This window comes from Bombyx mori, chromosome 11 (assembly GCF_030269925.1).
Source record: "Bombyx mori chromosome 11, ASM3026992v2".
Lineage (NCBI taxonomy): Eukaryota > Metazoa > Arthropoda > Insecta > Lepidoptera > Bombycidae > Bombyx > Bombyx mori.
Window position 1 is genome coordinate 6,807,059 of NC_085117.1, and position 27,728 is coordinate 6,834,786.

The window sequence follows — 27,728 nt, forward strand, 5'->3', positions numbered from 1 at the left end:
TAAACAATAAAAAAAAACAATATTTTCACGCTTCGTAAACATAATTAAAATCAATCTTAAGGTATAAATATGTAACTTATATTTAAATATGTAATATGTAAGCAGTTCAAATCATAAACAATAACTGTGTTAAAGTTTTTTCCGCGTATTATCCACGCTTAGTAATATCATCTTTTTTCCCTAAGTAATCGCCGGTAGCCTAAGGGGCCATTCCAGCTACGCTCGGACAGATAGGTGAGCTCACGGGCTCAACCTGAGAGAATTTGCTATCATTAACCATAGCAAGAGCAGTACTTCGCTGAATCTACCACCGGATCAGAATCGCGACCCACTGAAAAGATCAGGCGAGAAACTTGGTGGGTTATCATCATCGACTTTAGCGAGAGATCTGATTTTAAGATTTGTGTGATCCGGCTGTTAATACCATATTGCTGTCGCATTCCGTTCCGAAGAACAGGACATTCATTATTTTAACAGGACATCTGAGACTCATATTTAGACATTCAACCTTAACTTAAGGGAGTTCGCTATTCATATTGAACGTCTGTAGGTTCCAATTAAAAAAAAAACTGGAGTAGGTACACGCAGAAAAAGTGAAACATAGTAAGCATTACTATGTTTCACTTTTCTCTACCACATTCTCACACAGGGCAAGTCCTATATATAAATATTTTTGTCTCTCTTTAATGTCTATAGGCAGCGGCTTGGCTCTGCTCCTGGCATTGCTGAAGTCCATGGGCGACGGTAACCACTTACCATCTGGTGGGCCGTACGCTCGTCTGCCTACAAAGGCAATAAAAAAAATGTCGCTGTTTCGTTTTATTGGATTAAAAATCACGACTGTGCTAAAAAAGTAACTACTTCAAAATATTGCCGACAAGTCATGTACTAACTCATACTGCGACAACTGGTAGTTCAGCATACTTGAGTAATTGAATTACTTATCTAACGTGACCTGTATTTTCTTCAAACTGTACCAACGCAGGATTTAGTAAGAAACCACGAAATTGCTAACAAACAAATCTCAAACTAACACTCATCCAATTTTATTACTGGCGGTCTTGTAAACTCACAGGCAGGTTTGTGTTGGAAAGCCGTTATACAATAATATAGGGACTACAATCTCATGTCTAAAAGTGGTGGCATTCACCTGATGATGTATTTGGACTACAGTAACCAAAGAAGATCAGAGACCATGCAGCAAGTGAAAACTCATAATACATTCTTCGGTTTTCGCGACTCGTGAACATTACTATAGACGTAACTTGGTAGGCAGCGGCTTGGCTTTGCATTGCTGAAGTCCATAGGTGACGGTAACCACTGTAAAATATAATCAGGTTGGCTGTATGCTCGTCTGCCTACAAGGGCACTAAAAAAAAACTAGCTGTTATACGCAGCTTCGCTCGCGTTGCCAAGGAAAAGTCTCAATCAATTTCTCGAAAATGATCATAAGATAGTTTCCCGTGGGAATAACATACTCTTTCGGGACAAAGTTAATTTATGGCACTATCTAGACCAGGGCTGTTTAAACTACATACCTTTGCGGTCTAATTAAATTAATTACAAAAGCTGGAGGGCCACAGAAAAATATATTTTCAAAAACAAAATACTTTCCGGCATTTCCCCCAATTAACAGTAGAAGATAGCTTCACTATTAAATGATGTCACGGGAATGAAATGTTACATGAGTAAAGATAAATTAAACCAAATATTGATTATATGTTTTGACAACGAATTTTATTATACTAACTATTTATATCCAAAACTATTTTCTGATTAAATATGCCGTCTGTGGCAAAACAAGCCGTTGTCTGGACCAGTCCTGATCTAGACCTAAATCATAATACATATCATTAAAAAAATCTTGAAAACCTTTGCTTTGCTTCGACATGAAAGGAAGGCAAACAAACAAACACTTTGACATTTACAATATATAAAAGTATGGATAAAACTTTATAGAAAAATACACGGTAGTAAGCCCAGTATTACAAGTGTGAAGGTGTGACCCAGTGTCGACCAAACCCACATTAATCGTCCCAGGAAAACTTTAAAGTATTCGAAAAGTCTGTAATAATACATATCATGACAATAATAAAAGGCCATAATATTAGACCGTAAAAAATGTTTTAAAGTGAAAAATTCTATTAAAAATTACAGTCGTTTGCCCATTATGCCAATAAAAATGCATAGTTAGGAAAGCGTATCAATATGTCTAAGTTATGTGCTTTCCATTTTGCGTGAAACGATTATTTGTTTTATGTTAATTTATGTGTGCATTGACGGCTGAGTTAACTTTTTCTTTTTGTTTTGTTAAATTAGAAACTAGGCGATTAAGATATTATTATTATATTGTAATTATTTTAGGCGTGCCCGTGGATATGACAACGGGAATATTGCTACTCATCTTGAGATGTGAAGCCAACAAGTAATTGTGACTTTAACTTTCGTATTGTCCATTGGCTTTCGGACAATAGCGCGCCGAAGAAATAGGTAGGCTGGTGGTAGTTTATTTATTTATTTATTGCTTAGGTGGTTGGACGAGTTCACGGACCACCTGTTGTTAAGTGGTTATCATAGCCCATAGACATCTACAACGTAAATGCCGCTACCTACCTTGTAACTAACTTGAGACCTTGGAACTTATATCTCAAGGTGGGTGGCGCATTTACGTTGTGGATGTCTATGGGCTCCAGTAACCACTTAACACCAGGTGGGCTGTGAGCTCGTCCACCCATATAAGCAATAAAAAAAAATTAAAAAAGATATGAGTTGTAAGGTCACAGTATACTTACAACGGCTGCCTCACCCTTCAAACCGAAACTACACTACACATTACTACTTCACGGCAGAAATAGCCACGGTGGTAGTACCTATATGTGCGGACTCACAAGAGGTCCTACCACCAGTGAAAAACAAGTATAGTACGAGTGATAGTGACTATATCCCATCATGCTCATTTCCTTTAAACCAGCGCATATCCCGCCACAGAAGGAGAGCTTATCGATACTCTGGAATGAGCTCCCCTCCACTGTATTTCCCGAGCACTATTACATATCTATCTTCAAATGCAGCTTGCAGAGACTATTCACCGGTAGGAGACTGCTTGCCTCTAAGATTGATCTATGAGCAACGGTAACCATTCACCATCATGTGCACCGTAAGATCGACAGCACTAAATGCACTGAATATTTTAAAGCATAGCTTGATTTCAATTATTAATCCGTAAAGTGCATATTAGTTAATCGCTCACATGAGCAAACATATAATTTTCGAACAACAATGACACATTGTTAATGTTTCATTGTCAACTCGTATCGTCAGTATTAAGAATGACACGTCTCCAGTTCGTCACGATTTTGTGGAAGCCCACGGTAATGTTGAGTGAAATTTAAAACCAATATTTACATTTGTCATACCGGCTTAGTAAGAAATCATTATTGGGTTTTGCCAAAAAAGTAACGATATCATGAATTTAAACTTTCTCTAATTTTCTAATTTTTTTTGTATTTTTTTTTATTTTTTTTTTATTGCTTAGATGGATGGACGAACTCACAGCCCACCTGGTGTTAAGTGGTTACTGGAGCCCATAGACATCTACAACGTAAATGCGCCACCCACCTCGAGATATAAGTTCTAAGATCTCAGTATAGTTACAACGGCTACCCCACCCTTCGAACCGAAACGCATTACTGCTTCACGGTGGAAATAGGCGGGGTGCTGTAGGTAGCAATAGGTAGGCATAAAAAATGACCCTGTCGACATTATGTATAAATACGCTGTACATTGCCAACAGTTCAATTATGTACTCGTGAAATTTATTATGTACGTTTCGCATCTAGCACCTCATACTCCACACCATCGTGACGCACTTGAAAAATATAGAAACCAGCTGACGAGAATCTCAAGAAAACTATCACGTCTATGCAAATTCTCAGGTCACTACGTCCGTAACCACGAAAACAATATTCGAAAAAAATATATATGAAGGTAAAAAAACCGGGACTAAACCGTAAAAATAGCTTTTATTAAATCTACGACTAGCTGTAACCGAAGAAATTAGTAGATAGATAGCTTCGAAATCAATTTGACTATCACATTTACTATAAGGCTTTTATCTTTTTAATATCTAAGGTTTGTCCAACAGTTAATTAATTGTTTTTATCCTATTACCTGGGTTACTTATTTAATACACCGTTCTTTGTATTTTAATACAAAACTTTTCAAAGAACATGGCGTACTAAAAAACACTTGCCAAGGACATGAAAATTGTATAATCTGTTTCTTGGTCACAAGTCAGTCTTTGATTGGCATAGTCCACATCCCTTAATCCGCATAAATACCTTATTCATTGAAGCAATATGTAGGTACTACATTACGTAATACTTTTTACTTCTATGACCTTCTTTGATTCCAGTACCTACGTGTTTAATAGATTATAAGTTTTAATAAACTGCCTACATTTTTCTTGAACCTACGCAGGGACAAATACACAATACAAGCTACATACAAGTTAACATAAACAAATCTAACGTCCGTCTAATCTCTATAATCTCCCTGGCATTCCCATAAAAGCACTGTATAGTCTAATCAAAAATAACAAGCTACAACATTAGGTACATTACTCAGTTTTACGTGCAAACAAAAAATGAGTAATTTTGTCTATTTTTATTTCAGATATCGTAACGTGTGTCGGCTCCACGAAAACCACAAACATGGCTGTAAGAACAGAGATCCCGGTGCATAATAATATAATTATATAATAAGGCTTTTTTGGCTCTTTAACTGACAAGTGAAAAAAAGTGTAGTGAAGTGCAAAAATGTCTTCTATCGATAAAATGTATAATTTTACGTTGAGCGACGCGCAAAATGGGACATTTTATCCCACTGAGGCCACGATCTTGGCCGCTGTCTGTGCGAGCGTATTCAGCGTTGTTGGAGTAGTTGGTAAGTTTTTTTTAGTATTCTAAAATTAAGAATAAATTTGATAATTTCACCGATAAACTAATGTAAAATCTGGAATTTGTTAATTGACTGACGTGACGGACTATTTAAACCGAAACGCTAATGTGACCAAATGTGACTCTAAATAACACGATACGAATATACAATACGCAGACGAAGTAATCGGATTCTTTTTTAATTTTTTTTTATTGCTTAGATAGTTGAACGAGCTCACAGTCCACCTGGTGTTTAGTGGTTACTGGATATACAATGTGAAAGCCGCCACCCACGTTGAGCTGTGAGTTCTTAAGGTCTTAGTATAGGTAGTTACAACGGATGCCCCACCCTTCAAATCGAAACGCATTACTGCTTCACGGCAGAAATAGGAAATTCGTCTAAAAATGAAAATATTAATAATTTTGAAAACATTTTTCACGTTTAACACGATATTAAAGTTCAAATCTCATTGAATAAATATATCAGGTACTGTTATTTTGACTCGAAAGGTAACCAGTAAAGGTAACCGCCAGTACATAGCTGTTAATAGATGTTCGGAACTCAATACCGCCGCCAATAATCGCTTAATATACTTTTTCTTCGGAATATTTACGTTTCAGTCACGTTTGCCGGAATGTTTGTATCATTACCAATCGGTTGGTCGAATACCAAAACTTCATATTCGAGGAACTAGTCGAAGCTCAGTACACAGAGACGTCTCTATGTACAAACAAGGTGTCGTGTCTAATAAACATCCCATTCCACGGTTTTCATTCTGATCTTCATTCGTCACTTTGTTTTCATTGAGGTTGTGTTTTTAGCCAAACCGAAAAACCTAACGGTCTACGTGTTGTTATTATTTGAGCTCACAAAAAGCATGCTAATATCGGCGTTAATGTTATTAGAACTAATGTCTATATTTCCTTGATCGATATCGTGGCGCGGGTTGATTTTACTGCGCGAATTTTTGCTTCCCGTGAAATGGAATTTTTTATATCTACCTCGGTTGGCCATTAAAGAGATAAGCTATTGATTCGCCTATGGAATGCTGGACACGACATCCATAGAATTAATAGCATCATTGAGTGCCATTTTTGCATTGACTTTTGAAATTATAATGCTACACGAAATAATACACGTTTAAAAATTGTGCTACTCTAAATGTGTATTACGATTATAGAATTTCAATTATTTCATTTGCTATTCCATGTTAAAGCGCAGATAACGGCATTACCAGATCGATTCCAGATCTTATTCTATTAAGAAAATAAATCGACACACGAAAGCTTGCAATCTTACGTGTGAAAAATAGTTATGTTATTCTTGTGAGTGTTAAATACACAAGAACCATCTCTAAGTATACGTACTAATTTCAACGTTAATATTACGAGAACTGTTGTCTATATTTCTTTAATCGATTTTTTGCTTTTAAGGTGGTCTAGGCTCTGAAGAATCGTTTCGAAAATCGTTTCAAGTATGGTTAAGTCTTGTCTGTTCCAAAATATTTGTGCGAGGGATTTTTCCTGTTCATGTTGTCAAAAATGAATGTTGTCTTATGAGCGTCAATTACATATATATTATTGTATATCTATAGTGGCTTAAAGTGTAAATAATGTAACCAAATTAAGACAAATCCACATTCAATTAAAGTATTGTTTTGTGGATCAACTCAACTCCCCGGCTTATCTTAAACAAATAAAACGTAGGGAGCACACATTAATAGGTCGCTTAACCCGAATGCAATTCAAAACGTCAAGTGCCAGTCGTGCCGTAATCGGACATCAAACGCGTCTAGTCTCGATGTCGATACCCGTACAGAATCAACTCGGACCAGCTGCGTAAACAAACATGAGCACATCACTATAGCCGCGCGTGTTCCATACGTGTTGTTTTTTTTTTTGAAGCATCTTATGTGGCACCAGGTTTTGTTTTCTGAACATAATCTCCCCTTTATTACGTAGTTCTTTGAATATTACCATGTTGCTATAAACCAAGTGCTTGTAAAGCTTCTGCTGAGCTTAAAGATTATAAACCTCACAATTAAATGCTCTAGGAGGCTCTAAAGGCCATAAACTGTCCGAGACACTAAAGTCCTAATCAAAACGGAATGTCACAAACTTCAATGTTTTGTTCTGCTGGCTTCATCCCTAGACAACTCACGTACTTTATACAGCACCAGATTATGACCGAGCTTTGCTCTGTTTTTTTTTTTATAACGCCCTCTTGTTGTGTCTTTAAAGCGGTTAGTTGCCCTCAATTAAGAAAAATAGTATTATTATTCGCCAATAGATGTCGGGAAGAGTTGATTATTGGCAACACGAATAAAACAACATTTTCTGAAAATAAATCGTAGCTAGTTCGATTTATCGCCCCCCAAATCACCTTTTTTTTATTGCTTAGATGGTTGGACGAACTCACAGCCCACCTGGTGGTAAGTGGTTACTGGAGCCCATAGACATCAACAACATAAATACGCCACCCACCTCGAGATATAAGTTCTAAGGTCTCAGTATAATTACAACAGCTACCCCAGCCTTTAAACCGAAACGCATTACTGCTTCAAGGCAGAAATAGGCAGGGCGGTGGTACCTACCCGTGCGGACTCACAAGAGGTCCTACCAACTGTATACAAAATTTTATGAAAATCGTTGGAGCCGTTTCCGAGATTCAGATTATATATACTTATATAAATATACAAGAATTGCTCGTTTAAAGGTATAAGATCAACGGCTTAACTATGTTTTGTAATACCAATTGAATAATAATTAAAAAGAACAACGTTCTAAATGTGCTCTATCCGTAGGTGGAGTCCGCAAACTTTTTTATCTATTTACATTCTGACACGTTTAAACACATGAGTAATGTTGTGATAGCCCGGATTAAGTTCAACAATAACCGAAATACTTTTAACTATTAGGTATTTTACGGGTATCGCGAGTCCCGATGGATAAGTACCACAACCGTTACCGTTTCAAGGGTAGTCTTAGTTTAGAAATGAGAATTAGAACTCATATCTTAAGGTAGGTGGCGGCAAATAGGTTGTCGATGTTTATGGGCTCTGCTAACCACTTAACATCAGGTGGGCTGTGAGCTCGTTCACCCGTCTAAACAAAAAAAAAGATGTGTGGTGTCATGGGACACCGGATAGGACGAACGAAGTTCCTTATTATAAAAATATTATTTTTAAGTTCTATTCGAGGTATAACGAAAATAATTATTCAGGTGTAGATTTTTTATTAAGTTTTTTTTGTTGATAAAAATAAATAAAAACTTCCGTACAAAGTTATCAACTGTATTTTACTCACAGTGATTTGTAAAAAATATATAATAAAAATCTGTTAATTTTTGTACGTTATTACAAAGTTAAGTCGTACATTGTGTGCATTACTAATAAAAAATTTACGTTACGAACGTTTTTTTCCGGTTAGGGTACCCTTCCGCATCGTCCCCATATGGAACTTCGTTCCAAAAAATTATTTAGTGTTTCCGCAATCAGCAGCGGCATATCCTTAAAAGAGTCCTCAACGGTAAACCTTAGCTTCGTTGGATCCCCGTTATTGCTAATGAGCATGAGCAACGGTGAGTTTTGATGTCGTGTACTAGAATTTTTGGCTTCAATGGAAACAGAGCGACGTTTGCCAGCCTGCCTGCTACGCAGTTACCTATTAACAAAAGTTAATTAAAGATAGTCATAGATATTGACAAAATTTAATAAAGATAAAAACAGCACAACCACTGCCGCTCGATATTAATTAATTTTGTACAACAATTGGAAAGCGTAATGATGACTAGGACTGTCACTAAAGAGGTCAATAAACTAGGACTGTCGCTACAATACTTGGTGACGAACTAAAAACAACCTAAACCTAACATTATGGCCTTCAGTTGAAATCTATGTTGTCATTTTAGAAATGTTTTTTAATAAAAAAATTAATAACAATCTATTTTGCGAAGTGTATCATTATAGGTAAGGAAACAATTTTAAAAATGTATCTTTTTCTTTGTGTTCATCAAATCTGCAAATCGTTATAAGTGCGCTGCGATAAAAGAAAAAGTTGAGAATCACTGGCCTAAATCGACAGAGTATTACCTACTACTAATTTAGACGTATCTATCTGTTTGTTTTAATAGGCACTGTTTCGCGACAGAAGTAAGGAAGCCTTCGCGAAGTCAGCTCGTGCCGCCGCAGAACCTGAAGGTCTGAAGACCATAATTCTTCTTTATACATCTTACGGAAACTTCTCTGTTTACCTTGGACTAGCAGTTGTAACTTATCCGTTATAAATTTATGTATTTTTCTGAGCTAATCGTTTATCGTATTAGTCGTCATCAGACTTCATTATATGAGTTATCTTTGTTCATGTTTTCCACTGAATGGTGCTGAGTCAATGTCGCTGAACACTCTCCAATTCTCTGATGCGGATTTCTACATAATTGTACCATTAAGGGCTTTAAAATTTAAAGAAAACTCCATTATCTCATCAGGCTATTATTGACCATAGCAAGTTCCGAAAAAATAGTTTTCCTTTAGGCTCTTTATAAAATAACAATTAAGTATGTTACTGGTGTTTGTCGATATTTAATTCGAGCTAAAATTAAACTAAATAACACAAATATTTTTAAAACTGGGAATTCATCGGGCATATTCTATTTTGGGCCAATTAAATTCCGTGCACACTATAATAATATAACACTTTATTTAACACCATACAGAGTAAGCATATAAAACAAATAATAGTCGGTGACATAAATTGGCGGCCTTTAGCGCTGAAAGCGATCTCTTCCAGGCAACCTTGCAGGGAGAGGAATAAGCGAACTGGACGGTGCTATATCTTAATAAAGTTACATAAAAATACATACTTATATACACATCTGAAAAATAAATACAATATAAAATAGACTCACATACGATTAAATACAAATAAATACTAAAAATATGCAAGTAAATACAAAATAAGTAGTAACTAGTACAATTATATTGTAGGAGCCATATTATTGTGCAAGGTAGCGCGACTTTAATCTGAACTTGAAAATTTCCGGCTATCTATCTTTGTGTTCTGGAATTAAAATACAATCTGATTGCCATGGTTACCCTACTCACAGCTTCAATAAAACTATAAAGATGCAGGGTTCTTGCCCTCCGCACAAAGGGACCTTTGACTGCTTCGCCGCGTGGCCTGCACATCCCTGTACCAATTAACAATACTACAAATCAATTCACATTGGAAATAATGGATTTCGAACGTAATTTTAGGCTCTAATTGATTTTTCTAACTCAACCATTCTATCCATATCCGAAATTAGTAGATATTTATTACTATTTGACAGATTAATATATATTATCTATATATTTCTTTTTTATTGCTTTGGTAGGTGGACGAGCTCACGGCCCACCTATTGTTAAGTGGTTACCGGAGCCAATAGACATCTACAACGCAAATGCAGCCACTCACCTTGAGATACGAGTTCTAAGGTCTCAGTATAGTTACAACGGCTGCCCCACTCTTCAAACCGAAACGCATTACTGCTTCACGGCAAAAATAGGCAGGGTGGTGGTATCTATCCGTGCGGACTCACAAGACGTCCTACCACCAGTAAAATAATCTATATATTAATACGTGAAGCAAAAACTTTGTATCCCTTTTTACGAAAATTGCGCGGACGGAGGAGTGTGAAATTTTCCACACTTATTGAGAATATAGAGAAGAAGTGCACAATGCAAATATTTTTTTTTAAATAATGCATAAAAGATACATTAAATCAATAAAGAAAACATTACACACACTACATACCATGTATTTGACGCACACACGCATGCATACTATTTATTGTCAAACTTTTGTTCTTGACGTCTGTTGTCAAATTGAGATTAAATATTGTTTGTCTTTGCTAATATTTTTTATAGTGTAGTTAGTCTTGGCGAAATTTGTGATTATAGAAATATAAAATACAATCATAATAGTGTACAAACTTACAATTCCAATTAATTATAGTCGAATTTCGACTACTGTGGGACCTCTAGTTATTATAATTAAACAATTGCACTACGGTCCACCTGGATTTATTATCGGAACTCATAAACGCACATCACATGACAGATGTTGAAATCTTAATGTATAAAAAAGAAGAAAATAAAATACAATTTTGTCTTCGGTTTACGCGTGTCGTATAGATATTGTTATAGCTACATTTATTTATTTATTCAACTTAATGCACATAAGTACAATGGCGGACTTAATGCCTGAGGCATTCTCTACCAGTCAACCAAGGGTGGTGTAGAGAATCCTGTGGTAGGTGCATAACTTAATCTGAAACAACCAAACTACATTATACAATATACAAACACATACACGGTATATATATATACATACACACACACACAGATATATACATATATATAATCACACAAATAACGTACACAATTTTATATCATGATAATAATATAAAATTTACACATATATCTATATATAATCTCTATTTACTGTTTACTTTCAGGTAAACTATTGTCACTACATTACATCTGTGTGCTTAGTCCGAGTTTTATAACGTTCTCGATAGCGTAAACGTTAACTCAAAATTGTATGGAGTTGGAACAGCGCCCCTAGCGGCAAAAGTAGGCACACTGGCGTTCCGAATACTTCACCTCAGCATTCGTTGTCAAAACTCAAAAGTAATGTAGTTTTAATTATAAAGACTACAAATGTTGTAGTTTTCTGTAACTCTAGTGTTTTGGGACATGCGACATGTCCCATGGGACGTGCGAACTGCGTTGAATTAAACACAGCATAGTCAACCAACGTATTGAACATTATTTTGTCCACTTATGAAGCACGTTCTGCGGTAATCAGCGAGTCTGTTTATCATCCGGGCAAATGTCACTGGCTATCGGCGAACTGATTGACAGCTGATTGATTAGCTTACACTCGCTAAATGCATAACCGCGTAACGATGCTAGCTTTTTACTCGTATAGGGCAAAACTAAGGCAATGAAATAAAGCAGTGTAGCTTGAGCATGATCTTCGAATGAATACCTACCTTTTGCAATTGGTTCTATGGACTCGATGGTGTTCGTTAATACGGGCTTAAATTAAAACAAAAGTATATATTTTTGTTTTTTTATTGCTTGTATGAGTGGAGGAGCTCATAACCCACCTAGTGTTAACGGGTTACTGAAGTCCAAAGACATCTACAACGTCAATGCGCCACCCACCTTGAGATATAAGTTCTAAGGTCTCAAGTATAGTTACAATGGCTGCCCCACCCTTCAAACCGAAACGCATTACTGCCTCACGACAGAAATAGGCAGGGCGGTTGTACCTACCCGCGCGGACTCACAAGAGGTCCTACTACCAATAATTACGCAAATTATAATTTTAGGGGTTTGATTTTTATTACACGATGTTATTCCTTTACCTTGGAAGTCAATCGTGAACATTTGTTGAGTACGTATGTCATTTGAAAAATTGGTATCCGCCTGCGGGATTCGAACATCACTCAACACGAATGCACCGGACGTCTTATCCTTTTAGGCCACGACGACTTAAATATAAGTTGAGAGAAGTAAGTTCGTAAAGTTTTTAGTTGGAATTAAGAGAAAATCTTTGTTTTTTTTTATTCGTAAAGGGACTATAGAATTTTTAAGACTTGTGCTCTTTATTGTCTAGCTCAAACGCAAACATCTCCTTACCGAGCACGCTGATTTACACAAAAATCTTAATTCCTGGCCGGTGAAAGTTCTATAATAATGATTCTAAACGTTTCTCCCAGTGACGGGTAACAATTACTAACAATTAAATATTAAAACACACAGAATCATTGCCTTGAACGAACGAATTAAAGTTTTATGGAACGTGTAATTACAGGCCTCGTTAACGTAGTCTCAATTGTTCGGATTAACATTAAAAAATAAATTAACTGCAGCGGTTCTTTTTTCGTGTTAATCGTATGTTATTTAAGAGCTCTAGTGGTTTAGCGAAATAATGAGCGAATTTCGCCGTGTAATCCTGGAATATTATGACTCAACTCAAAATCAAATACGTGTAAATTTTTGCATTGAATCCGACTCCCGCGACGAGCTCTTCTCATCCCAAATACCACAGTGCCTCAAGACGAAAGTCTTTGGCCGGATTGTGTGATTGGCAGGATTATTGGCATTGAAACGTGGTCGCTGATAGTGGCACTCACCAGAAGGTCTTACAAAGACACGTCGTAAGGGGTAGAGTTTCCCAGCACGTTCAAAACAGCGATTCGATGGGAAAGGGTAGGAGAGATATAGCCCGAAAATATTTTAAAATGGCCACACAAAGAGAATATTGTACGTAGAATAAAAGATCGGAGCTGTAGAGCTACTCCCCCGTGGTTCGCTAATGGGCTGATGTGCCATGTCTGTCTCTGATGTCGATATCCGGTCACTCTTAGATCAACGATTCCCAACCTTTGGTACGCGTACCCACTGATTTTTATAATTTTTCCATTGGTACATGAAAATTATAAAAATATAACTATACTGAGACCTTAGAACTTATATCATAAGGTGGGTGGCGAATTTACGTTGTAGATGTCCATGGGCTCCAGTAACCACTTAACACCAGGTGGGCTGTGAGCTCGTTCACCCATCTAAGCAATAAAAAAATATAAAAAAAGTCAGTAATAGCGGAAATACTGAGAAGATAAAACATTTAATTTATATAAACATCATTATAATTAATTATATCTACAATGTGTAGGTACTTTAAAATGAACCTTATAACTAATAACTTGCATAATAGAAACCGGCCGACCGATAGACCTTAAAAGAAACACTTTTAGGAATAGGTTAGTTTAATATTTAGTTAAGATTTATCACAGAAGCGGTACTCATGAACGAAAAGTTAAATTAAGTAGTATGAGAACAAAAAAAGGTTGGGAAGTAGATACCAAGTAGAAACTTTAAGTAGATACCTACCTATTCGCTGGTAGGTAGGTGAGCTTACGGGCTCAACCTAAGAGATTTATCTAGCCCTAACAATAGCAGTGCCGCGCTGAATCTACCACCGGATCGAAATCGCGACCCACTGGGAAGATTCAGCGAGAAACTCAGTGTAATATTGTATGCTATGTCCGCGTCTGGAATGTTTCCGATGCCGGAAGGCACTAAGCCCATAGTCTGACTCTGTGAACTACTATAACAAAACTTAACTAAAACGCACTAATATGCATTAAAGAAATCACTTTTACTTGAGAATTCTGAAGCAATAAAAACATCATTAGAGTTTCCATTCATAATTTACCTTTCATTGTATAGGTACGTTGTGTGTTATTTATGAAATTTACATACGAACAAAGATTGTATTTGCATAAAGTTAATTGAGTCGAGAGCCCGCGATTAGCCAGCCATGTGTGGTACTTTCGAAACTCTCTTCATGGAAGTGGCAATTTCCATCGTGGATGGGTCACCAAGTTCATGTTAGCCAAACGTTTCGACTATAAGTCACCCTTAATACGACAACCACGACGAAGAAACAATGTCGAGTAGGGAAAACTAATTCAATTTGAAGTCGTCGTGGCCTAAAAGATAAAATGTCCGGTGTAGGTGAGCTCACAGGCTCGACCTGGATCCGGCAAGAAACTCAATTTTAACATAAGTTCACGAATGAGCTCTACGACGAAAGAATAATGTCGTGTAATTAAAATTAATCAATTAAGTTACTGGTGGTATATTACGTTGTGGATGTCTCTGGGATCTGGTAACCACTGAACATCAGGTGGGTCGCGACCTCGTACACACGTATAATCAATTAAGTTAAATTACTAGAACATATGAACCGAAAACTTAAAGAAGTCCATTTGACAGTGTGGCAACTCAGGAGAGAAATTCCTAGCGCAGACGAATTAGGACAGCTGGCCCCGATTAAAGTGGGATACGGAAAATAAGAAGAGAGTCATAATTACCCAAACACGAATAAAATCGAAAACGTTAAATTGTCTCATCGTTATGAAAATACGTCCGAGGTCACGTGCCACATGCATCCCCACTGCAAACGTCCTAGAGTTTACAAAAGGCAGGAACTCCCTCGCCCTTGCCACGTAATTTATCCCTGCGCCCTCGATTTGCAGGGTTACCATTATGACCCTGTCCACGAGCAAATAAGGGCAAGAACATAATTTAATAACTTCTTAAATTAACATTGCTTAGCATTGTTGTGAGTCTAGACGATGTTATTAAATAAATGAACTAACTACACGTGAAATGGCGCCCAAAATATCGAAAATCGCCTATTATAATAATAAAGAGGTAATAAAAAAGTTACAATTTCTGACATTTCTAATACTTAGTATAATCGATGGCAAAGGGTTGTGTGACTATTCAACCACCACTATTCTGCGACAACCTCCATGTTTTAAACATCAATAATAAGTCCAAGCCCAGCAAAAACTAGACTGATTGATTTTCAGCACAGTAAAACTGGTTCGAGCCACGTTCTATAATTATCAAGTAGATACACGGGTTGGTACCACCACCCTACCTATTTCTGCCATGAAGCAGTAATGCGTTTCGGTTTGAAGGGCGGAACAGCCGTTATACTGTAAAATTGAAACCTTAGAACTCATGTCTCAAGGTGGGTGACGTCATTTACGTTGTAGATGTCTATGGGCTCCGGTAACCACTTAACACCAGGGGGGCCGTGAGCTCGTTCACTGACCTAAGCAAAAAAAAACGCGCTTTACAATTCTTAGCATGAACCCGGAAGTAAGAATACGAGCGTTTTTTTTCGATAATCATAACCTGTCTTATTGTTTGCACTCTGATGTGTCGTAATACTAGATAAAACAAACAGAAACACGTCATTTAAAAATAAACGTAGGCATGTTTTTCTTATTGTAGGTACAAATACCTACAGCTACTGTCAATGATATAGTCTGTAGTAGAAACGAAAATCGCGCTAAAAAAGTGAAACGTAAAAATTATTCTTCTTCTCAGTCGTGTCACTCTCGACAGAGTGGGCGTGATCGTCATGTAGTGTTGGAAAGGGCAGACTTGATGTGTCTCACGATGTCGCGCCATCTCTCCCTGCTCGAGGCCATTCTACTGCACTCATTTAGGGGATCTCCCACTGCAGTTTTAATTTGGTCGGTCCACCGCATTATATTTTATGATTATATATTAGAAAATATTTGTTAATTGTAAATATATAATATATTTAATTCCCTATAAATACAACTTGTATAATAATTACCTTTTTTAATTACCATGGTCAGGCACTCTAAACCTACACTTTACGCTACAAGAATTTGACAGTTTGTACGCATTACCTTAGTTTAACGATTGTTTTTTGCTCAACTTAATAAGTCTAGTGATACCATTGTTGTCGAGTCGGTAACAACATCCAGGTTGTTGCTTTTGCGAGACAATGATTCGTTCCTGACATAAAGGTTAAATATCTGTTACGGCACTGCAATCAAGACTTTGCAGTCTCGAGGGGAGGCAGCGGAAACCACGTAATGGTATCCATACTCGCTACGATCACTGCAATCAAGACTTCGTCTGCAGGTCTCAAGGGGAATGTCCGCATATGTCACCTACGTCAATCATAACATAAAGCATTGAAAGACCTTGCTACATTTCGTGCCTTTTGCCCACTGAGTTTCGCTTACCTACTAGTTAAGGTTACGTTAAAATAGCCTCTCAAGGCTATCAGCTTAGGTAGGAAAAAAAAGGTGCTTTACATTGACGTTAAATAAAACCTATTTCATTTTTCAGGTAACTTAGTAACCGCTGTAGCTCTACTCATGCATCCGAAGCTAAGAGGCCACGTGACCACAATGTTCGTGCTCTCCCTCTGCCTCTCCGATCTACTCTTCTGCGCCATCAACCTGCCTCTAACCGCCAATAGGTTCATCAAGCAACACTGGAGTCTCGGGCCTCAGCTGTGTCAACTTTTCGCGTTCATTTTTTATGGAAATGAAGCCGTGTCACTATTGTCCATGGTGGCTATCACTATTAACAGGTATGTTTATTTTATAAAGCAACTCATGGAAGAGAATTAGAGTACTGGTTTTTTTCTCTTACACAATCGTTAGTGGCCTAAGGGGCTATTCCAACTACGCGTACACTTGTAGATGTACTCAGCTCATCGTGTGAATATTGCTTACACTGACTCTAGCAAGAGCAGTACTTCGCTGAATTTAAAACAGAATCGGAATCGCGGCCCACTGAGAAGATCAAACTAATATTTGTACTAAACAAATGCGTTTTCTACGTATCTAAACATCAAGATGGTACAACAATGCGCCTGCTTTTCACTCTCAGTAATTGACCTTCTTTCATTCAACAAGTGGTCATGGATAGGTCTACAAATATTCAAGTGGATTCGAAGCTTTGAAGTTCGTGAAAACGATGTTGAAAGATACCCTTACGTAGATAGATATGTATGAATATACAGGGTAATGTAATAAAAAAATTTGTCAAGAATATTATTGTCCGTCAACAGGGAAATACGAACCGTCGATTTAGAATATACGTAGACTCGGAGTTAAAAAGTTTAATCGTCAACGCTTTCGGGTTCTATTCGAAAGCTTTCGGTCGAAGCAGGAGGAGCCAACAATGCTTCAGAATTTCAAAAGCCAATTCTTCAAATATCTGTTCAGTTTTGTTAGGCTGTTTGCGTATAGACCGTCTTTTAAGCTTTATGATCTGTTGCTGTTTCACTGAACACCGCTCAGTATAGACGGATTCGCTAATCTTTGTATACAGTTGGTCGGAGCACCTTAAAAAAGTTCCAAGTGAGGTTCTTGCCAATTTTCCTGGTCAAGTATTCCCAAGACTATCGTCGGGGTTTTCTGGTGCTATGGCCAACTATTGCTCTTAAGATACGAAAGCTAAATCATTCTCCTAGCCTTGTCCCAGTCACCTGGGGCCGGCGCAACATGTTTTCTCCTTCCATACTCCTTGTAGGGTGCAGTGTAAATTTATTATTTAAAGATTATGTTGCTTAAAAATGTTTATTGTTAGAATATTAGGTAAATCGATGAAATGTTAAAGTTATGAATGCACCCGGGTGACGCGGTTGTTGATCTTGCACTAACGATTTGTGGAAATAAAGTTAACGCGTCACACGAATTATGCTTACAAAGGTGTTCGGTAATACCTAATCACCGAACATTCCTATATCATATAACATTTCTTCGCTCACTCCCCTTTTAAAAATATCATCTTTCACGCAATCCATCCATTTCTTCTTAGGCCTAGCTCTTCCACATTCATAGTTAACTCTCTCTTACCAACCTCATTTTCATTTCGTCTCATCACATGTCCATACCATCTCAAACGCGCACTTCTCAACTTCTCTGTCACAGGTGCCACTTTCAGACTTCCTCTAACATATACACATAAGCACACATAAAATATACTCTAAGATACGAAAGCTAAAGAATCTTGAAAAAACCCTAAAAGTCTGAGCACGTGGGCAATTCCGAATCAGCGTCACCAACATCTGAGGCCTCTCTGATACTGCTCAGACCACAGCCGCACGTATTAATTTATTTAAGTTCTCAAGGGCACTGGAATGTATGTAGCTAAACTATGTGCAGTTATAAAACTGTCTGACCGCCCACTAAAAATACATATAAACTCATGCTTATAAAAATATAATACGTGTCGTCGATCCTAAATTTGTTGAATTTTTTTTTTTTTTATTGCTTAGATGTGTGGACGAGCTCACAGCCCACCTGGTGTTAAGTGGTTACTGGAGCCCATAGACATCTACAACGTAAATGCGCCACACACCTTGAGATATAGTTCTAAGGTCTCAGTATAGTCACAACGGCTGCCCCACCCTTCAAACCGAAACGCATTACTGCTTCACGGCAGAAATAGGCGGAGCGGTTGGTACCTACCCGTGCGGACTCACAAGAGGTCCTACCACCAATAATTACGCAAATTATAATTTTTATTGCACGATGTTATTCCTTCACCGTGGAAGTCAATCGTGAACATTTGTTGAGTACGTATTTCATTAGAAAAATTGGTACCCGCCAGCGAGATTCGAACACCAGTGCATCGATCGATACGAATGCACCGGACGTCTTATCCTTTAGGCCACGACGATCTTTAATTTTTCAGTTTTAATCATAGCTCGTTATCGTAGAGATGAAACCCAAATTAAACAAACTGCTACACCTCAAGATTCTTTTAGTTCTCTGTATGCGCGTAAAAATTAAAATATCAATGATGTTTTTACTAGAAAACCTATTTGAAATGTAAAAAAATAACGATGTGATATTTATTAATTATTTGAGTTTTTTTGGACAGACTGACCTAGGTTGTTACGTACACTTTCTAGACTCTTCGAATACAACACAGCTTCTGCTCTGATGGATCGCTGACAATGGCAGCGACGGTTGTCCGTAAATATTTTTACGCTCAATAAATATTTTTATTCGGTCTTTATTTGAGAACTAAAGAATCTGCTAATAAAAAACGACGTTTATTTGCCACTTGGCTTTTTATTATTAAAACTTAACGATATAATAATATATAGTTTTATATCGATCTTTATTTACGGATTTATCAAAGACTTTTTACTGGTGGTAGGGGACCTCATGTGAGTCCGCACGGGTAGGTACCACCACCCTGCCTATTTCTGCCGTGAAGCAGTAATGCGTTTCGGCTTGAAAGACGGGGCAACCGTTGTAACTATACTGAGAACTTATATCTCAAGGTGGGTGGCGCATTCACGTTGTAAATGTCTGTGGGTTCCAGTGACCACTTAACACCAAGTGGGCTGTGAGTTCGTGCACCCATCTATGCAAAAAAAAAGACGTTAGCGGTGCACAAACACTTATACCGGTGACTTACTAGTCACCGGTATAGGTATAGGTAGGAAAAAAAAGCTATCATACTATGATAGCTTTTTTTTTCCTACCTATGCTGATAGCCTTGAGAGGCTATTTCAGCATCACCCTAACATGTAGGTGAGCTCACGGGGAACGGTGACCGATGATAGCGTTGTTATAACGCAATTAAATCCTGAGATAGACACCATTTTCTAGAATTAATTATCAGGAAATCTTCAAATTTTCTCATCGAATGATCATTTTAGTATCCAGGCACGCAACACTGGTCTTAAGTGCTGCTACTACTTTCTTATCCACCGTCTGAAGCTGCAATACCATCTTAAGTTTACTAGATAGCATTGCAGGGCATTGCAGCCGGCATGATTAGATACGACGAACCTGCCCCGTCTGGCCGCGTCTGAATAAATAATCCTCTAATAATAATAATTCTAATAATAATAATCTGATTAAAAAATAATAAGATATAATAATAAAAAAATGGAATAAATATTCCAGTTTGAAGACTAGGACAGTCATTGTGCCAATGCAATTGAAGCTTCAGTACATCAATTCTCTAGGTCAGTGATTCTCAACCTTTTTTTTGTTGCGGCACATATTTAACGATTTCAAAATTTGGCGGCACACAAAAAAAAAGATAAAAATTATTTACTTACTACAACACTCTGCATAAATAGTTTATCAAAAAATTTTAATATACAAAATAAACTAAAATATACTATAATTTTTTTTTTGTGGATTTAAATATATATTCATGCTTAAAATATTTTTCTTTTAAAATGATATAATTTAATAATATTAACATTATTATATCCGCAAAATTTGGCGGCACACTTTTGAAATTTGGCGGCACACAAAAGTGCCGCGGAACAGTGGTTGAGAATCACTGCTCTAGATATACGACACCCAAACAACGTCGGGTGGGCCCAGAAATCTTCTGCGTCTTTGAGCTAATAAAAAAACCGTAACATCAAAATCATTTACGATCACGTTTCACCATGTAACGATAATATTCATTAAGTAATCGGACGGCAATAACGAAGCAACCTAATAATTAGTCGTAACGCATGTAAATAAAGATCATATTAAAACGATCATTCAATTAATTGATATTTGTTTTGTGTAATTGAATAATTTACTTTAAAAATCATCAAGATTGATGATCATCCCTTCAGATTAATCATAAGGCAGATTGTTTTATTAATGTAACTATTTTTTGTTTATTGTATAGACGGGTGAACGAGCTCACGGTACATCTAGTGCAGTCTTTCCCAAAGTGGGCGATAACGCCCCCTTGTGGGCGCTGTAGGTCTAAAGGGGGGCGGTAAGAGACCCAAAAAAAATGGGGGCTTGGAAGGCGATTTGTTATTTCATCTAGAAGGACTCTTAGACACCGACTGAGCTCTCGCTATAGTGGTATTTGAATTAGTGGGGGCGCTAAAAAATTGTTTATTTTCAAAGTGGGCAGTAGACAAAATAAGTTTGGGACACCCTGATCTAGTGTTAAGTGGCTACCTGCGATACAAGTACACCGGGCGTTTTTTTTTAAATCCTATTCCAGTGACCTCAAATGGTCATACTAGATTCACCGAGCAAATGCTCTCACGGAGCTCTAACCTGACGAATTTGCTAACACTAGCCCTAGAAAGAGCGGTACTTTGCAGAATCTACCACCGGATCGGAAACGCGACCCACTGAGAAGATCCGGCGAGAAACTCAGTGGGCTATGTCGAAGGATGGCGTCCTATTTCTTAGGCTACGACAACTTAGAGTTCGATTTTTTAATAGCTTATATAGGTGGACGAGCTCAAAGCCCACCTGGTGTTGAATGGTTACTGGAGCCCATAGACATCTACAACGTAAATGCGCCACTCAAGCTGAGATATGTGTTCTAAGGTCTCAAGTATAGTTACAACGGCTGCCCCACCCTTCAAACCGAAACGCATTACTGTTTCACGGCAGAAATAGGCAGTGTATGGTGAGTTGCGAAATTTCATCGTGAAAATTCATATGAACGTACAGCTAGCGCCATCTAGGCAACGACTTAGAGATACATTATTAGTATTTTTAATGAATCTTTATTTATGTAAAACACTACCACTTTAAATGTCTGGTCGTTACCAAGTATGCACCCAATGAATAAGACAACCAACGCCATCTAGTTCATTTTTATTTATAAGTCGAATTAAAATCTTCATGGGACTTTGTAGTACCTGAAAAATGAATGCAAATATTACAGCTGTTGATATTTTTGTATATATAAGTTTAAACGATTAGCTCGTCTTTTATTTTGGCCACAAATGACGTCATACGTAATTGCGTTGCTTTCAGTCTAGCTCTTTTTTTTGCGCGGCTTTAAAAAAAGTATATCTCTCCGGTTTCTGACTACCTAATTGCAGGAATTGAGTAAAGATCACACAATACGAGCAATCCATTAATCGAGCCCAAACGAAACTTTTCTTCTTTGTGTTAAAGGTACCGGGAACACAAACGTGAGACAAAAATAAAATGTTCAGACCATGAATCAAATGTACATACATTTAAATTTAATAATAAATATAAAGAGGAACAGGTAGACCTAAGGAAAAATGGATGGATTGCGTGAAAGACGATATGTTTCACAGGGGAGTCAGCAAAGAAACGGTATATGATAGAGGAATATAGAAGAAGAATACATGTTGCGCCGACCCCAGGTGACCGGGACGCAGACAGGAGAATGATAATGATGACATTGAAATAAAAAAATATATTCCGACTGGAAGTCCGACCCGACCCCAATAGATCCGTAATTATGGTCACCAAAAAGCGGCCTCTCTTTTTTTTCCTACCTATGCTGATAGCCTTGAGAGGCTATTTCAGCTTCGCCCTAACGTGTAGGTGAGCTCACGGCGCTCAAACCGGAAGTGTTGCTAACACTTGCCCTAGCCTAGCAAACGGCATGGCATCGCAGAATCTACCACCAGATTGGACTCTCAGCAATGCATTCACAATATCATTTATATTTTCTCGCCGACGGAAGCCGCGAAATATAACATAAAACAAATAAAACATCGTGAAAAATGTAAATATACACAAACAACTTCTAACGCTAATAAAACATAAATCAAAATCATTAATGCGTTTCGTTGAGTATCCGTGAGTAAAAGCGGAAACGTGCTTGCTCTCCGATGTGATTATGTTTGAATTTACAATGTTTTCTTTTTCGCTTTGATATAGAAACGGCGGCGCGGCGCGGGGCCTCTCGTGTGAATAAAGTAAACTTACTTATAATTATATACTGCAAGATCTCTCTACAATACTCAGTAGATTCACGTTCGGAAGCGCTGGGCCGGAGCAAAACTAATAATGGAAGATTATTAACACTAATCACACCAACACTTACTGATACCTATTCCTACCATAGCGGGTAGATGAGTAATATTTAAAAAAAAAACAAAAAAAAATTGATGTGTGGTGTCATGGGACACCGTATAGGAACGAAGTTCCTTATTATAAAAATATTCATTTAAAGTTCTATTCGAGGTATAAAGAAAATAATTATTCGGGTATTCGGGATTTTTTTATTGATAAAAAAAAAATTAAAAACTACTTTACAAAGCTATCAACTTTATTTTATTAACAATGATTTATAAAAAATATATAATAATAATATACAAAGAAACAGCTATTTATATGAATAATAATAATAACCGTCATCACGTAGACTATACATTAGACACTGTATAGCCATCACATCCGGTCACTGTTCTCGTCGAACCCGTCGCTTGTGACGAAGGGCTCGACGAGTAAATTAACCCTCAGACACAGCCCACTGAGTTTCTCGCCGGATCTTCTCAGTGGGTCACGTTTCCGATCCGGTGGTAGATTCTGCGAAGCACGGCTCTTGCTAAGGTTCGTGTTAGCAACGTCGTCAGGTTTGCGCCCCGTGAGCTCACCTACTAGTTAAGGTTACGCTGGAATAGCCTCTCAAGGCTACCAGCTTAGGTAGAAAAAAAAAAGCCATCATACTAAGACTATACATAAATAATAAAAATCTTACGTTACGGACGTTTTTTCCCGGTTAGGGTACCCCTCCGCATCGTCCCATGAGGAACTTCGTTCCAAAAACAGTATAATGACTGTAGATTAATTGGTAAGAAAAAGTCATGAAGTCAAATGTGCAAAAGCAATAAGATACATTTCTAATGCAAAAGTTCAAAATGGGTTCAATTTGACCCGCTATGATATGTTTAGTGTCAATCATTACACACAAGATTCACTATCGAAACTCACATACAGTATATAAGGAAACGTAAATTCTGTTGCTATACAAAAAAATAATTCGTTTCCATCTTCTTTATTACGTTGAAGGACCCACTTAGTAGTAAGAGGTTACAGGAAGCCATAAATATCAACAGCTTCAAGCGGGCAGCCCTTCACGACGATCGGACCCGGGCTAATGTAAACTAATGTAACTAATGTAACTAAAGTCATCGACATAGCTCAAAGAGTCAGCAAGCTGAAGTGGCAGTGGGCTGGCCATATATGCCGTAGGACTGACGATCGCTGGAGCAGACGGGTTCTCGAGTGGAGACCGCGCAGCGGAAGACGTAACGTGGGACGCCCCTTGGCTAGGTGGTGCGATGACCTCCGCACGGTGGCCGGCAAGAAGTGGATGAGGTGAGCCGCAGACCGGGCTCAGTGGTGTGGATTGGGAGAGGCCTATGTCCAGCAGTGGACGACTGTGGGCTGTTGATGATGATGATGATGAATATCATAATTTTAATATGGCCACCCGGGGTTGAAGTTTTAACCGCTGTGTGTACGAGCCGTACCCACACTACGAACCGGTAAATATCACAGCTTTGCGGTAGACATAGAGGCTAGACGCCATACCATCGATAAGTGTCTAAAGCCTCCTTTGAGCAAAGGTGACCACCTACCAACAATTCAGTTTTAGGGACATATCCCTTAGGTCCTTTACAATTATATGGCAGAGAAGGACGCTACTTGAATTTGTCCTTAAGGAGGAATACAAACAACATTTATTTTTGAAGCCAAGCGTACTTGTCATTTATATTGTGTCAATCTTGTCAGACCGCAGTGTAAAACGTACAAAACTCAGAAGTCAACGACCTTATTCACCTTACATGGCGTATATACATAATAATTTGTATTACGGCATAAAAATTGTGGCTACACGAGGTTTGCCTAGCCGAATCTCATGATCTAGAAGTACTAAAGTGTTCTGTTTAGTTTTGCCCAAAATTAGGCAATTTGAATAAGAATAATTCTGATGTAACAAGGACCAAGTCTAAAGCATGTAAATATTCTGCTATGTTAGGTCGTTATGCTATTGTGTTTACAAACTATTATAATTGTTAGAAAGAAATGCTTGTCAGAACAACACTGTTATATAATATGCAACTGAATGTTCAAATACCATGATTCTAACCCAAGTGCAAACCTGCTTAATACGTACCACCAATACACACGAAAACATTTACGTATGAGTGCTGCTGAGATTATTAACGTCAACAAGTGATTTATCACGCCATTCCACCACTCATGGCGAAAAAGTTGTAAAACAAAAAGTTTTTTATTCTAAGATGTCGAGCTGGGCATTCACGGACGTACTTGCTGGTACGATGACACCTAACAAATATAATGGGTAATTAAAAATGAAAAGTTTGTATATAACGTGATAGTGGCTAATGGCTAAAGAGGATAAAAAATAATAACAATTCGTTATTATATTATTTTTTAATATCACTAAAGTGAGTACGAATACATAGATTGCATTCTAAATATAAACGGAACGATTTAAAAAAATCCTCTAGATAATTTGACAGGTTATATTTGTCAAAAAAAAAAAAAAGTGTGTGTGTCCGCTCCGACGCACGACTGGAGTTTACTGGATATAAAAAATTAAACGAAACAATACGAGAAATAGTTCTATATTACGACAACACGATACACTACAGATTATTAACAAATTAACGAGACACAAAACAAACGACTAACAAATATATGAAAATACAATAATGAGAGAAACGCGCGATCAGTACGAGGCTTTGTGGCGGACTGCCGGCGCAGCAGCCCGGCGCGCATTTCGTGTGACATGCGCAATCAGGCGCATAACGCATTTCGTGTGACATGCTAGTACGATTTTGGTCCCCATAATTTTCATACCCCGGGCCTATATATGTAAATCGATTCTAAAGGAGTAAACTCCAAAAATAGCCATCGCAGGAAGGCTGGCAGATGTGAAACATTGATATTATTTTATACATGTATGCGTCAAAGAATAGTTTACGTCAGGGAATTAATGTGGCATAATGATAAATAAAATATTAATATTAATAAAAAGTCGCTTGCGCATGGCGACGCATCATCGCACCGTACACACTACTACATATAGACTGTATATACTATTATATTTATGTCTATCAAATACTATAATATAACCACAGCATGCGTCGCGGCGTCGCTACACCAGCAAATGGGCTTTACGTGCGACTATAGACGTTTCACATCAAAAAATCAATATGCATGTGACAAATATAGTGACTGCAAATCGATTTGTTGAATAGTTATCACTGAGTGCTTGAGTTCGAGATGACTTACGAATCGATCGGATAATACTTGCTATAACAAGGCTTATTCTACACACTTCATATTGAGGAGTGAAAGGCTATTTGGTTTAAGCGATATTTTTGCAATTTTATCACGTCATTTCGGATCCTCCCGATACACTAACGGTACTTTTAGGTACCTCAAGCACCGGTCACCGCTCTCGTCGAACCCGTCGCTTGTGACGAAGGGCTCGACGAGTAAATTAACCCTCAGACACAGCCCACGGAGTTTCTCGCCGGATCTTCTCAGTGGGTCGCGTTTCCGATCCGGTGGTAGATTCTGCGAAGCACGGCTCTTGCTAGGGTTCGTGTTAGCAAAGTCGTCAGGTTTGAGCCCCGTGAGCTCACCTACTAGTTAAGGCGACGCTGATATAGCCTCTCAAGGCTATCAGCTTAGGAAGGAAATATTCCTTTAAAGCCATTTAAAGTTTAAAAAAATATTATAACAAAAAAACTTCTTCGGCTATTTGAATGGAGTAACCTTAATTGAAGTTGAATTAAAAACATCGAACTGTTGATGCTGATGCCAAATAAAACGTACCTTTAATTACAAAGATAAATGTCGCGTATTAATCGAAGTGTCGCTTTTTTTTTTATTGCTTAGATGGGTGGACGAGCTCACAGCCCACCTGGTGTTAAGTGCTTACTGGAGCCCATAGACATCCACAACGTAAATGCACCACCCACCTTGAGATCTAAGTTCTAAGGTCTCAGTATAGTTACAACGGCTGCCCCACCCTTCAAACCGAAACGCATTACTGCTTCACGGCAGAAATAGGCAGGGCGGTGGTAACTACCCGCGCGGACTCACAACAGGTCCTATCACCAGTAATTACGCAAATTATAATTTTGCGGGTTTCACTTTTATTACACGATGTTATTCCTTCACCGTGGAAGTCAATCGTGAACATTTGTTGAGTACGTATTTCATTAGAAAAATTGGTACCCGCCTGCGGGATTCGAACACCGGTGCATCGCTTCAACACTATTGCACCGGACGTCTTATCTTAGGCCACGACGACTTCATTTTGTTTATTTGGCCAGTTTATTTGGCTTAAGCCAAATAACAGATAACATACGAAATTTTTCGACATTGCGCGTGCGTAGCCTACGATACATTACCCCGCTTAATAATAAACGCAGAAAAACACAATCCAAGTCTACGCCGTGTTCTGTTTATTTCTAAGTCTTCTGCTTCGAAACGGTCTCACTATACCAAGATTACAAAAAATTCATAGCAACGCAGTAACAGATTACAATTTCGAAAAACAATCGACCAAAATACAATTTCGCGATCTCTTTGTATTTTACTGGTGGTAGGACCTCTTGTGAGTCGGCGCGGGT

At 37.8% G+C, this 27,728-nt stretch overlaps 1 protein-coding gene across 2 annotated transcripts in view; it reads left to right on the forward strand.

The window, feature by feature from the left end:
- The window catches only part of LOC101743722 (protein trapped in endoderm-1), a 78,962-nt gene that overhangs the window by 23,072 nt on the left and 28,162 nt on the right, over window positions 1–27,728 (forward strand). For both annotated transcript variants that reach the window (XR_009974232.1, XM_004924104.4), the window contains exons 2-3: window positions 4,675–4,944; window positions 16,679–16,925. Coding sequence is in view for 1 of the 2 variants with exons in the window: in XM_004924104.4 (XP_004924161.2) it covers window positions 4,818–4,944; window positions 16,679–16,925 (374 nt within the window). In the remaining variant the exon portion in view is untranslated. The remainder of the gene's footprint in view (window positions 1–4,674; window positions 4,945–16,678; window positions 16,926–27,728) is intronic.